General features: G+C 42.1%; 2 protein-coding genes across 2 annotated transcripts in view; both read left to right on the top strand.

The window, feature by feature from the left end:
- The window catches only part of LOC128630366 (NACHT, LRR and PYD domains-containing protein 3-like), a 90,019-nt gene extending 88,142 nt beyond the window's left edge, over positions 1 to 1,877 (top strand). Inside the window, exon 7 of the mRNA XM_053678832.1 lies at positions 1,871 to 1,877. Within this exon, the coding sequence (XP_053534807.1) occupies positions 1,871 to 1,877 (7 nt within the window). The remainder of the gene's footprint in view (positions 1 to 1,870) is intronic.
- LOC128630376 (NLR family CARD domain-containing protein 3) lies at positions 1,640 to 15,435 on the top strand. Its single transcript, XM_053678854.1, has 9 exons — positions 1,640 to 1,712; positions 1,871 to 1,992; positions 2,448 to 2,564; positions 2,975 to 3,029; positions 3,271 to 3,475; positions 3,758 to 5,525; positions 7,466 to 11,968; positions 14,350 to 14,526; positions 14,653 to 15,435. The coding sequence occupies exons 2-7, from the start codon at positions 1,940 to 1,942 to the stop codon at positions 7,521 to 7,523; spliced, it is 2,256 nt and encodes a 751-aa protein (XP_053534829.1). The 5' UTR covers positions 1,640 to 1,712; positions 1,871 to 1,939; the 3' UTR covers positions 7,524 to 11,968; positions 14,350 to 14,526; positions 14,653 to 15,435.
- The last annotated feature ends 223 nt before the right edge of the window (positions 15,436 to 15,658 follow it).

Here is a 15,658-nt window from a genome sequence, read left to right as displayed (position 1 = left end):
TTTGATTCTCGCCTCCATGTTCTCCCGCATGCTTTGTTTCCCCTCCACGTACTCCGGTTTTCTCCCCTCATGGCGGTCTGCATGGCGCCGGATCCGGAAATGAATGACTTGAAGGCGACTCTTGCCGGAAAGTACCAATAGAGAGAGCCAGATGGCACAAAATTCATGGAAAGGTTTTTAAAATAGTGATTTGGATTTGCTTTGTACATACTGCTGAGATAATAAAGCCAAAACTGAAAGTTTTTTGGGGTGCACCATGTTTTCATTCATCAGTATCTTCACAAATAAACACAGTCACTACACTACACCATCAGACACAGTGATTACACCTCATTCTGCTGTCTTTATACGCAGAGACCTTTACACTGATGGTGAACATCCAGAGTGATCATTCTGTAATATCTTTCTTTTCTCTCTATACATAAAGAGATATTTACACTGATGGTGAACATACAGAGTGATCATTCTGTAATATCTTTATTTTCTCTCTATACATAAAGAGATATTTACACTGATGAGAGAATATAATAATCACCTGGTTTTGTAAATGTGAGAAATGACATCTGCAGGAAGCTCGACTTTTTGATGTCTACAGTAATTGTTAACATTTACAAAATGAGCCTACAATAAATAATAAGTCTATTTAATGAAAGTGGAGGTCCATGTTTAATAAAAATCTAATAGAATGAATAAAATAAATTGAGGTTGTTTAGTTCAGTTTTATACATGTTCTCATATTTATAGCTGTGTGTTGTTGTAATGCGACAAGTGATAATGTCACGGTTTATTGGGTTTTATATGATTATTATTATTATTATTTAATTTATTATTATTATTGTTATGAGTGTGTATCTGTCTTATTATTTCTGTGTCTGTGTTATTATTTCAGACATCAGATATTTCTCATCTATATTAAATGTTTTCTACACATTTGATCATTTTAGAAAATGTTTGAAGGATTTTTACACACACCCCTGCTCTCATCAGACAGAACCTCGATTGGGAAACACTGGGTTAGTTACTCGTCTGACCAATGTGTTTAACTTACTCTCCATCATCACTTTTATTCTGAGTAACATTCATTATTCACACAAAAACTACTTACATACCAATCCTCACTAATATCAGGATACTCGCTCTCATTAAGGGGAAAACCAGAAAAAATAAATTTCTGCAAATATTTAAGTAAACTTACTCAGTGTATGAGTTCTGCTTCTTTATCTAATGATCTGCTGAGTGTTTCTACTTCCTGTTATTTTATTTTAGTTTATATATTTGTATAGAGCTCAGTAGAGAGACAATTGTTTGTGCACAGCTGAATGAAGCCACGAGATAATAAATGAAGGTAATGAAATGATAATGTGTGTGATGTAGATTTTACCAGACTTTTAATTCTGTTCTCTGTATTTGCAGCGTTTTCAGGCTTATACTTTCAGTATTTACAGGCCTTTGCTCGATGGATCAGAAAGCTGTATGATAACAAACCATATCTCTCTTTCTCTCTGTGTGTGTGTGTGTGTGTGTGTGTGTGTGTGTGTGTGTGTGTGTGTGTGTGTGTGTGTGTGTGTGTGTGTGTGTGTGTGTATTTATTACCCTACCTCACTGCCCCCCCCCCCCCCCCCAGAATAAACAGGTAGACCTGAAAGTGAAAGTGAAAGTCAGTCTCCATTTAGTGTGGAGGGAAAATAAACTATTTCAGGAGTAAAAACACAGTGAGTATCTACATCTAAAGCTATAATATATAAACACACTGATGTACACCAGAAGCAGAATAGTATTGTGGGTTTGTACTGAAGTTTGAATGTACACAGGTTGTTTTATGACTTGATACAGTGACTATTTCCTGTAAGTGAACTCTGTGCTGATACAGGGTTTGATTTAACACGCCGATGTTGCAGTGAAGTAAACGTGTGTCCTGCTGTAATCTGGAGAAGGAGACATGACCTCCAACATGAGTGTGTCTGGAGAACAGGACTTAAAGAGAGACGAGAGGTGAGTTACTTTTCCATTCACCAGCAATAAACACACACCATCTCATGGAACAGATCTGTATCTCTAAACACTCACTAGTGTACAGAGGAACTAGACTTTGGTTTAAGGTGTTTAATAGCAGTGAATATATCACTGATCTGATATAAGAACAGTTTAGAGAAATCATTCACTGAGAGAAGAGTAAAAAGGACTGTGCAATGTGGAGAAGAGCAGCGTAGCTTTGAGTCGGTGAATTCTACACGCTTTAAGACCCAGCTGAGTCAGTTATCTGTGATTGGGACTCCTGACATCAGTGTAATTCCTGAGGTATGAGGTGTGTCTCCTGTTTGAATAAGTGTGCAGACTGGAGCTGAATTAAAAAGATGGAATTATTGGTGTTTAATGATGAACACATTGTGTAACAGTGCTGAGACAGCAGAGTATTAATTATTGCTGATATTTCTGTTTAATTCTAGAATGAAGGAGGGAAAGAGATCAGACTCACCAGAACCCAGCTGTGTGTCCATGAAGAGTGACGCGTCAATGGATTTTCCAAATCACTTCAGAGACGGAGCCAGTTCTCCTGATGTGAGGTCAGTACAGTGAGGTGTTTTACAGCAATGTTCCACCTGATCAAACTCACTGGTCTCATTCTGAAGCCCTTCATGATCTTTATCAGGTGTTGAAGCAGTAAAACACTAAACTGTGCAGTGCTGCAGCTCTCAGACTGGCAGTGAGGAAAACTGCTTTAAGAGTTCAGTTCAGCCTGCAGTCCCTGAGCTGGAGGGTCTGTGGTGCTACACAGCAACATTTACACCTGGGACATTAATGACTAGATCACTATTTTATTCATAAACATGTTAGTGTCAGTGAGAAATCCTGAAATCAGTGTATTGTGTTAAGAGGATAGTGTTATATATCTGTCTCTGTATTTATTAGTGTGTGTTGTGCAGCTATGAATACATATAGTCTATATTACATCATGTGTTTTATTTCTTCACAGACCACAACAGAAGAAATCAAACCTCAGCAGAAATCAGTTGGACTCCATATTCAAGGTGTGTGTCTTTTTAATGTGTGTAACTTGTGTGTGAATATGTTGCAGGTTTTTTTTTTTTTATTTAAGATCATGACAATTTACAGATTTAATAATGTGCAGCAGCATTATGGGTAATTGGACAGAATTTCAGCTGTAACTGTGGTAATAGAAAGAGACTTTTATTCTTTTCATAAAATAAAAGCATCTCTAAGTGTGTAACATTATAATATTTAGATGTGTTCCTGTGTGTTTCTAAGCAGGAGCTGGAACACAAAGTCATCACTCTGATAAAGATTGAGCTGAAGACATTTAGGAAGCTCCTGAGTCCAGATTACCCAGCATGCACTGAGAGGGAGGTGGAGGATGAGGAGGATCTGCACAGTGTCAGAGAGGTAGCGCTGAAGATCACACTGCACATCCTGAAGAACATGAACCACACAGATCTCGCTAACACACTGCACAACAGTAAGAGCTCTGAGTCATGGCTTTATTCCATCAGGTCCACTTTAGAGAAAGGAAATAGTTTTAGATAGGAACACTTTTAGTTTGAAGTTCGAGTTTAGTATCATGTACATCTGCTGCGTTTCTGTTCTGTTCGTGGTCCAGCTTGTGGTGACTCTGTTATGGTCCTGTTCCTTCAGGAATATTTACTACATGAATCAGGAATGAACAGCAGCATTTCAATTTTACATTTAATCCTGTGTTCAGTGATTTTACATTAAAACATCTTATTACTTTGTTTATTAGAGTCTGTGGGCTCTGTGTATCAGACAAAGCTGAAATCCAGCCTGAGAGAGAAGTTTAAAAGAATTAATGAAGGAATCTCACAGCATGGAAGCTCAGCACTTCTGAATGAGATCTATACAGAGCTCTACATCACAGAGGGTTGGAGTGGAGACGTCAATAATGAACATGAGGTGAGACAGATTGAGACAGCGTCCAGGAGACCAGCAGCACAGGAGACACCCATCAAATGTAATGATCTCTTTAAAGACAAGTCCATCAGAAGTGTGCTGACGAAAGGGGTTGCTGGAATTGGAAAAACAGTCTCGGTGCAGAAGTTCATTCTGGACTGGGCTGACGGAAAAGCAAATCAGGACGTCACCTTCATGTTTCCACTTCCCTTTCGAGAGCTGAATCTGATGAAGCAGAAACATCTCAGTCTGATGGATCTTCTTCATCACTTTTTCCCTGAAATGAGAAAACTAGAATTAATAGACTCCTACAAAGTGCTGTTGATCTTTGATGGTCTGGATGAGTGTCGACTTCCTCTAAATTTCCAGAAGAATGAGAGACTGTGTGATGTGACAGTGTCAGCCTCAGTGGATGTGCTGCTGACGAACCTCATCAAGGGGAATCTGCTTTTCTCTGCTCTCCTCTGGATAACCTCTCGACCAGGAGCAGCCAATCAGATCCCTCCTGAGTGTGCAGAAAAGGTAACAGAGGTACGAGGGTTCAGTGATCCTCAGAAAGAGGAGTACTTCAGGAAGAGGATCAGTGATCAGAGCCTGGCTGATAAAATCATCTTACACATGAAGTCTTCAAGAAGCCTCTACATTATGTGCCACATCCCAGTCTTCTGCTGGATCTCAGCCACTGTTCTAGAGAGAATGTTGGGTGAAGCAGAGAGTGGAGAGATCCCCAAGACTCTGACTCAAATGTTCACACACTTCCTGATCTTTCAGATCAAACACAAGGACCAAAAATACCATCAGAAATGTGACCCTGATCCTCAGCAGACCAGAGAGAGTATCCTGGCACTGGGAAAACTGGCTTTCCAACAGCTGGAGAAAGGAAACCTGATCTTCTATGAGGAAGACCTGAGAGAGTGTGGCATTGATGTGAGAGAAGTGTCAGTGTACTCAGGAGTGTGTACCCAAATCTTCAGAGAGCAGTTTGGGCTTCACCTGGGGAAGGTGTTCAGCTTTGTACATCTGAGTGTTCAGGAGTTTCTGGCTGCTTTATACACATTTCTCTCCTTCATCAGCAGAAATGTAACAGAACAACCAACCATTAATCTGTCTGATCTTCTCAACAAGTCAAACATGTCTGATATCCTCAAGAGTGCAGTGGACAAGGCCTTACAGAGTGAGAACGGACACCTGGACCTGTTCCTCCGTTTCCTTCTGGGTCTCTCACTGGAGTCCAATCAGACTCTCTTACGAGGGTTAATGCCACAGACAGGAAGCAGCTCTCACAGCAAACAGGAAACAGTCGAGTACATCAAGGAGAAGATCAGGGAGAATCCATCTCCAGAGAAATCCATCAATCTGTTCCACTGTCTGAATGAACTGAATGATCATTCTCTAGTGCAGGAAGTACAGACTTACCTGAACAGAGGAGGTTACAGTCGTCTCAGGGGAACCATACTCTCTCCTGCTCAGTGGTCAGCTCTGGTGTTTGTGTTACTGAACTCAGATCAGGAGCTGGATGAGTTTGATTTGAGTAAATATGACCGATCAGAGGAATGTCTTCTGAAGCTGCTGCCAGTGGTCAAAGCCTCCAGAAGAGCTGAGTGAGTATTTTTATTTATAAATGTATCACTGCATGGTTTATTATTTTAATGTAACACTGAACTGCACTGTTTAGATTAATGCTGGTTAATAATTACTCTAATCATCTTTAAACAAACCTCTGGTACTGTTACAGAAGAGTTTCACTCTTTACACCAACACGTTACGTCTGCACTGAGGGCGGGGCCATGTGGACAAAACCTTCTATCACCATTTATTACCTTTTCTCTAAAACTGATGAAGAAATGATCTCTACAGAATAACTGCATGTATTCATCACTGCTTTTTGATCAATTTGTGATCTAAACACCAGTGAAAGGCACTTTTTCTTTTCTCCTTTCATTTGAAAGTTACATTGAACAGAACTTCACAAACGAGAAGAAGAAAAACAGAACACTGTCACCATGGGAACAATATGAATACAACATGTGACATTGATGATATAGAGGATATAGGAAAATATCTATCCATAGACATGATTGATTATTCTATTTTCTGGTCCTATGATGTGTATCAACGTATCATATCGCCCAATCTGCACTGAGGGACACATGTGAGAGTGTCGTGGAAAACAATCTTTCCAACCTAAGTTAAAGACTTCAGAGACAGAGGGTTTGTAGATGCCAAAGGTCATCAAACTTTATTGAAACAACAAAGTGAGACAGTCTGCAGAAAGTCTGAATTAAACACACACACACACACACGTCTTTATATACTTTTCTGAAGCAGTTTAATTATCCCTAGTCGGGGCATTAACCTCTTCTTTCTGAAAACAAACCAATCTCCATCGCCTTCATGAATTATTCATATCGATATGATACATTACATTTGTGGTGCATGCGTTGTTAGTTGGATTTTCTTATGGTTTTATTGGGACAAGGTCATTTTTTGCAGCGCATGCGCCTTGCGTTGAATTTTCTGAAAGGTTTCATCAGGACAGGATTTTTACCTTGTCCCAAAATTCACCCTTATGCCTTAATGACTTTCTGACTTTAGTCCCAGCCTGGTACACTTCATTCTGGAAGTCTGATCTGTTATTGTGACACTGGTATTGAAGCTTAAAGGGCCTTGATTGGAAACACAGTTCTGGTGAATGTCTAATTGCTCATTTATTGCCAGTATAAAGCTGCTTTAGACAAAACACACGGTTCTTCTAACTCCGTTTACACAGGACATACAGAGATACAGAAAAACACCTGATGTTCAGTAACACATAGATGTCTTCTAGCTCACTACACACTTACAACAGAACTTGATTAAAACTCTTCTGTGCTTTTTCACTTTCACACCGACCTTGTTTGGTTTGGACCGATCAGACTTTCTCTTTAGATTGGATCTGGTGTGGGATTAGTTTACAGGATGAAAGAGGATTGTCCTCGAGGACGGATTTCCAGTTAGCAAAAATATCATAATCCCTCTGTGCAGATCAAGGGATGCGTCCTGTTTACAACTTTAATCTCTAACAAAAAATGTGTGAATATTTACCATAAACAAACAAACAAACAAACAAACAAATAATGCATGCACTGTGTGAGACGGATTTCCAGTTACTCGTCAATTTACTCCACACACTCTCTCACACACACACACTCACTCACACACACACACACTCTCTCTGTCTCTCTCACACACACTCACACACACACACACAGACTCTCACACACACACAGACTTTTTTACATGTACGTCCCTTAAAAATGGTTTCCATTATTCAAACGAAAACCCTTCTGATTTCATTTCAATAATAATAATGATAATAATAATAATAATAATAATAATAATAATAATAATAATAATAGTAATGCTGATGTGGTGTCCTGTCCTCTGATTTGTGTGTGTGAGAGAAACACACTCACATTTCTGTTACATGGTAAAGAGTAAGTGTATTATGGCTGTGTGTGTTTGAGATCAGTGTTCTGATATTTCATCATTTCTCTTCCAGTCTGTGTTGGTGTGATCTGACAGAGGAAAGCTGTAGAGTTCTGTCCTCAGTTCTCTGATCAAACTCCTCCAGAGTGAGAGAACTGGACCTGAGTAACAATAACCTGCAGGATTCAGGAGTGAAGCTGCTCTCTGCTGGACTGGAGAATCCACACTGTACACTGGAGATACTGAGGTACACACACTCACTCACACACACACACACACACACACACACACACACACACACACACACACACACACTGTACACTGGAGATACACACATACACACACACACTGTACACTGGAGATACACACACACACACACACACACACACACATACACACACACTGTACACTGGAGATACACACACACACACACACACACTGTACACTGGAGATACACACACACACACACACACACACACTGTACACTGGAGATATACACACACACACACACACACACACACACACACACACACACACACACACACACACACACTGTCACTGGAGATACTGAGGTACATGCACACATACACACACACACACACACACACACACACACACACACACACATACTCTCTCACACACACACACATACTCTCTCACACACACACCCACACAAACACACCTACTCTGTCTCACACACAAACACTCCCTTGTACTTCCCTTAAAAATGGTTTCAATTATTATAAAGCATTTATTCAAACAAAAACCCTTCTGTTTTCATTTCAATAATAATAATAATAATAATAATAATAATAATAATAATAATAATAATAATGTTGTGGATAAAAATGACATGAAATAAACATGAGGGAGACTTAGTATGAGTAATATGTAATTTTATTGATAATTCACAGGACTGGTGGGTGCATAATCTTGAGGAGAGCGGTGGGGGGGGGTGCGTCCTGGGGACATGGGATAGTCGGCGAAGGTGAAGTGAGAGGACCACTGAGAATGGGGCGGACTGACAGGTGAGAAGAGGGAAGAATGGTCGGGGCCCAGGTCAGAGAAGGTGACATCTTCCTCAGACTGAAAGCTGGCGGGGGGTTCTGGCTGGGTAGAGGCGTCAATACACATGTTCACGGAGCAGATTCTGTATCGGAGAGGGGGGGGGACCCCGCATTTCCATTTCCAGAGGGGGTGCTGCAAAGAAAGTTAAGTAGCACAATGAGTGTCCAGATCGAGATCCAGAACCAGATCCAGTAAAGGGGAGAAGAAGGAATGACAATGGGCACGTAGACACACAGAAGCGGTATTAGGCAGATATTGACGAATTGGATTCACACTTTAGAGATCTTTAAGAGTACTACACTATGGTTTATTAGTCGAAGAGTCAAAAAGAAGTATAAGAGCTGAGGAGTGCTAACACACACACACACACACCCCATTATAACTTTATAAGAATAATAAAAAGGAGTATTAAGATATTATAAGGGTAATATGAATGAATGAATGCCTTTTATTGTCACTATACAAATGTACAATGAAATTAAGAGCCACTCCTTTTTGTTCCGTGCACACATGTACATTCAATAAACAAGAAGAATAAATAGATAAATAAACAAGATAAACAAGATATTGGGGTGGATGGGGGAGGTACTATGAAATTCACAGTTTTGAGACACTATATACATATGCTGTGAACTCAGTACATGTATGTGTTTATAATGGTAATAGCTTTCGGGAAGAAACTATTCTTAAATCTACTAGTGCTTGTTTTGATGCACTTGTAACATCTCCCTGAGGGCAACAGATTGAACAGATCAAAGCCAGGGTGAGAACTGTCCTTAATGATGGGTTTTTCCTCTGCTGAGGCAACGGTAGGTGTAAATATCCATCAGGGAGGGGAGAGGGCAGCCAATGATCTTCTGTGCCGCTCTTACTACTCTCTGAAGCCTCTTCCTGTCTGCTGCGGTGCAGCTACTCTACCACACCGTGATACAGTATGTCAGCAGGCTCTCGACGGACGAGCGGTAGAAGATCAGCAGCAGATTGGAGTCCAGATTGTACTTCCTGAGAACCCTCAGGAAGTGTAGCCACGTTTGAGCCTTCTTGATAACCGCTGTGATGTTGTCCGTCCAGGAGATGTCTGCAGAGATTAGGACACCAAGAAACCGGAAGGTGTGGACCCTCTCCACACACTCACCATTAATGAAAAGGGCGGCCAGCTCAGTGTTGTGTTTTCTGAAGTCTACAATGAGTTCCTTGGTTTTCTTGGTGTTTAGAGTCAGATTGTTCTTTGAACACCAGGCTGCCAAGTTTAGGACCTCCTCTCTGTAGGCTGCCTCATCTCCTTTTGAGATGAGTCCGACCACTGTGGTGTCGTCAGCAAACTTGATAAGATTATTGTTGTGGACTGGTCTACAGTCGTATGTGTAGAGACAGTACAGGAGGGGGCTCACCACACAGCCCTGTGGAGAACCTGTGCTCAACGTGCGAGTGGAGGAGAGGTGGGGTCCGGGTCTCACTGTCTGGGACCGGTTGGTGAGAAAGTCCTTTATCCAGGCACACGTGAGGTGGGGGAGGCCAAGGGTGACCAATTTGGTGATGAGAATGTCAGGAATTATTGTATTAAAAGCCGAACAGTAATCCACAAAAAGCATCCGGACGTAGCTCTGTTGCTGCTCTAGATGTCTCAACACGTAGTGGACAGCTATGGCGATAGCATCCTCTGTGGATCTGTTCGCACGATAAGCGAATTGAAAAGGATCGAAATCTGGGGGGAGGTAGTCCTTCATGTGCTGAAGAACCAATCTCTCAAAGCCCTTCTTGATAACTGGAGTGAGGGCCACAGGACGATAATCATTCAGGCTAGTGGTGGGCGACTTCTTTGGCACTGGGATGATTATGGCTGATTTTAGGCAGGCCGGGATGACTGCTTGGGCCAGGGAGAGATTGAAAATTCTGGTAAAGATGTGGGCAAGCTGGTGGGCACATGATCTGAGCACCTTACCAGGTACACCGTCTGGGCCAGCAGCCTTCCTGGGGTTCACTGCCAGAAACATCCGTCTAACATCGTGTTCCCTCACAGTAAGTAGAGTGGTGCAGGAACCAGAAAGGAATGGAGGCAGGGCTGGACTGGTACGGGGGCCAGATGAGGGTGGAGGTGGGGCTGGAGCAGATGAGTGCTGTTGTTGTGATGTTTCAAAGCGAGCAAAGAAGCAATTTAGCTCTTCTGCCAGCATCACACTCAGGTCTCCTGTTGTCGCCTCACGTTCTCTGTAGTTCGTGATGTTCTGTATGCCTTGCCACACCTCCCGTTTATTTTTTCTGGACAGGTGGGACTCTATGCCCCTCTTATAGGCCGCCTTAGTTTCCTTAATACCACCTTTCAGGTTGGCACGGGCAGCTCTGTACAGAGCTCTATTACCAGCTCTATTATTATTAATATTGTATAATAATAGAAAATTCTTTATAAAAAAACAGAATAGTAGGATATGTAGGACAATAGAAGGGTAATATAATGATATTATGAAGTAGGAAGTACATTAAACCATTTTTCAAGCAGTATAACTATATATAAAATAGAGATATAGAGCATATATGAAAATAAATTATAGACTAGAAATACAGGAAAAAGTAACTTACTCATACTTCAGATGGTGAAGATTCTTTCTCACAAGGAAGGCCTTAATTTTAAGAGAAAACCATGAGGAGGCATTTATAAGGGTAGCTGAGTCAAGCTGCCCCCCCCCCCCCCCCCCCATGCGAGATAATAGTGAGACCAAGGTCACTCGTTGTTTTGTCTCTCCACTTTTGAAGCTAATGGTAAATTTAAAAGCCCTGTTTTTTGAGCTAATGGTAAGTTGAATAGCCGTTTTTAGAACATAATAGTAATGTAGATTAGCTCTTTTTTAACCCTATTGGTATTGATATCATAGTCTTTTTGAAACATATTGGTTATTTACTGTGTAAATACAGTATAAATACTGGATCTCAAGCTCAGGGTGTCAGATCACTTCTGAGAATTCTCTTCGGTGTGGATCTCGTGTGGTGGAACGGAACAATAAATCTGGACCCTTGCTTCTTCTCACTCACGGCTGGTGTATTTTTTTCTATCTCCAACTGGGTTCAGAGGTAGATGTGAGTATTTGCTTCTATGTTGAATTTTAAGTGTTTTTGGGTAATAGGCTAAATTTGAGCCAGCAATAATGATAACAGTAATAATAATAATAATAATAATAATAATAATAATAATAATAATGCTGACGTGGTGTCCTGTTCTCTAATTTCTGTGTGAGAGAGAAACACACTCACATTTCTGTTACATGGTAAAGAGTGAGTGTATTATGGCTGTGTGTGTGTTTGAGGTCAGTGTTCTGATATTTCATAATTTCTCTTCCAGACCATGTTGGTGTAATCTGACAGAGGAAAGCTGTAGAGTTCTGTCCTCAGTTCTCAGATCAAACTCCTCCAGTCTGAGAGAACTGGACCTGAGTCACAATAACCTGCAGGATTCAGGAGTGAAGTAGCTCTCTGCTGGACTGGAGAATCCACACTGTACACTGGAGATACTGAGGTACACACACTCACTCACACACACACACACACACACACACACACACACACACAGGAGATACTGAGGTACACACACACACACACACACACACACACACACACACAGTACACTGGAGATACTGAGGTACACACACACACACACACACACACACACACACAGGAGATACTGAGGTACACACACACACACACAGTACACTGGAGATACTGAGGTACACACACACACACACAGACACACAGGAGATACTGAGGTACACACACACACACACACACACACACACACACACACACACACACAGGAGATACTGAGGTACACACACACACACACACACACACACACACACACAGGAGATACTGAGGTACACACACACACACACACACACAGTACACTGGAGATACTGAGGTACACACACACACACACACACACACACACAGGAGATACTGAGGTACACACACACACACACACACAGGAGATACTGAGGTACACACACACACACACACACACACACACACACAGGAGATACTGAGGTACACACACACACACACACAGGAGATACTGAGGTACACACACACACACACACACACACACACACACACAGGAGATACTGAGGTACACACACACACACACACACACACACACAGGAGATACTGAGGTACACACACACACACACACACACAGGAGATACTGAGGTACACACACACACACACACACACACACACACACGAGATACTGAGGTACACACACACACACACACACACACACACGAGATACTGAGGTACACACACACACACACACACGAGATACTGAGGTACACACACACACACACATAGGAGATACTGAGGTACACACACACACACACACACACACACACAGGAGATACTGAGGTACACACACACACACACACACACACACACAGGAGATACTGAGGTACACACACACACACAGGAGATACTGAGGTACACACACACACACACACAGACAGGAGATACTGAGGTACACAAACACACACACACACACACACACACACACACACACACACAGGAGATACTGAGGTACACACACACACACACACACACACACACACACACACACACAGGAGATACTGAGGTACACACACACACACACACACACACACAGGAGATACTGAGGTACACACACACACACACACACACAGTACACTGGAGATACTGAGGTACACACACACACAGTACACTGGAGATACTGAGGTACACACACACACACACACACACACACACAGGAGATACTGAGGTACACACACACACACACACACACACACACACACACACAGTACACTGGAGATACTGAGGTACACACACACACACACACACACACACAGGAGATACTGAGGTACACACACACACAGGAGATACTGAGGTACACACACACACACACACACACACACACACACACACACACACACAGGAGATACTGAGGTACACACACACACAAACACACACACACACACACAGGAGATACTGAGGTACACACACACACACACACACACACAGGAGATACTGAGGTACACACACACACACACGAGATACTGAGGTACACACACACCCACTGGATATACTGAGGTACACACACACTGGAGGTACTGAGGTACACACACACACACTGGAGATACTGAGGTACACACACACACACACACACACTGGAGATACTGAGGTACACACACACCCACACACACACTGGATATACTGAGGTACACACACACCCACTGGAGATACTGAGGTACACACACACACACACACACACACACACACACACACACAGGAGATACTGAGGTACACACACACACACACACACACACACACACACAGGAGATACTGAGGTACACACACACACACACACACACACACACACACACACACACACACACACACACACACACAGATACTGAGGTACACACACACCCACACACAGACACACACACTGTACACTGGAGATACTGAGGTACACACACACCCACACACAGACACACACACTGTACACTGGAGATACTGAGGTACACGCACACACACGCGCGCACACACACACACACACACACACACTGGAGACACTGAGGTACGCTCACACGCACACACTCACACTGGAGATACTGAGGTACACACACACACGCACACTCTCTCTCACACACTCACACAGACACTCACACTGGAGATTCTGAGGTACACACACACACACACTCACACACACACAGTTTTCCTCTGTGGTGATTGTAATTGTAGTGATGTGATATATTGTCATTGTTGTGTGTGTGAGATGAGAGTAAATGTTGTGTATATAAAGATTTTGTGTAGTTGATGTTTTCAGAGCTAAAACTGAGTGTGTTAAGTGTGAGAAGGTTTTCTTTCTTGCAGGATGTGGAACTGCAGTATTACAGATGAAGGTTGTGCTGCTCCTGCTTCTGCTCCGAGGTCAAACTCCTCATCACACCTGAGAGAACTGAATCTGAACGGTAATAATCCAGGAAAATCAGGAGTGAAGCTCCTCTCTGATCTACTGAAGGATCCACACTGTAACCTGGAGACACTACAGTGAGTTACTGACTAACTGTCTCTTTACTCTACTGTATCATACTGAATAAAGTATGTGTGTGTGTGTGTGTGTGTGTGTGTTTATGCTGATGTGTGTTTACACTGATGTTCTTCTCTCTCTTACAGCATTAACTATAATAAACTCACCAGGACGGCGTATGACAGGAGTCTCACCTCAAACCTCTTCTCCAGGATAAAGCAGTCTTGGTGAAGAGTTAGAACCCGTCCCACATTTCCAGCAGTTTGGGAGCTGAATCATTAAACTTAAAGGGGCAGAGCAGAAACAAAGTCAAGAACAGGCAGAAGGTCGTACACAGGAGAAATCAACACACGTAACCAAATATCTGCTGTACAAAGTAACGGCACCGATCTGCCCCGGGGATGGAGACTGACGAGGCTTAAGTACACGTCCGGAAATGTACAGCCAACTCATCCCAAAGCACGAGGCGGGAGCAGGCACGTACAAGATGTGATCGTCCAATGGCAAGCCGGAACATGATGCATTGCAGTGGACTGGGCTTAAAAGAGGAGGAGACAAGACACCCATCCCTCCCCTGACATAGACACACGAATGGAACATAGTACAAATAGAAATAAAACTGAGGACATAACAATGGTCAAGTATCAAATATAATGTAAACTTGCATCGATGAAGTTAATGTTGTTAGTAATTGTTCATAAATTACCATGGTAACACAGAGCTCCAAGGTATAAAAATATGGAGTTTGTCATCAACCAAACAGTAACCAGTTTTAATACCTATAAAAGTTTACGTAGTAAAATTTAGCAAAGCGCTTTACAGTAAATTCAAATGTAAAATTAAACTAATGAAATGTTGTGCAGCACATGCTTATGTTAATTTTTGTTACATTATATGATCATATAAATAAATAAATACTCCCAAAGTCACCAGAATTGAAAGCTTTGGTGCTGTTAAACATTTAGAGATTGAGCTTGTGGTGACTCAATATTTCACTCAGTATATCTGGGTAAGACACAGTGAACGACTCACTGCTGGCATTCATGAAGAGGTCATAAACTCCACTGGAATAATAAATAGGTCTAATAAAACCATGAGTGGAAATTATTGGTGTAAATTTGTTAGGTTAGGCTTCCTCCAACCAGGAACTAT

The sequence above is a fragment of the Ictalurus punctatus genome, unplaced genomic scaffold, assembly GCF_001660625.3.
Source record: "Ictalurus punctatus breed USDA103 unplaced genomic scaffold, Coco_2.0 Super-Scaffold_100056, whole genome shotgun sequence".
In the NCBI taxonomy this organism is placed as follows: domain Eukaryota; kingdom Metazoa; phylum Chordata; class Actinopteri; order Siluriformes; family Ictaluridae; genus Ictalurus; species Ictalurus punctatus.
The sequence above is the reverse complement of the archived record's forward strand: the minus strand, read 5'-3'. Positions and strand labels throughout refer to the sequence as shown.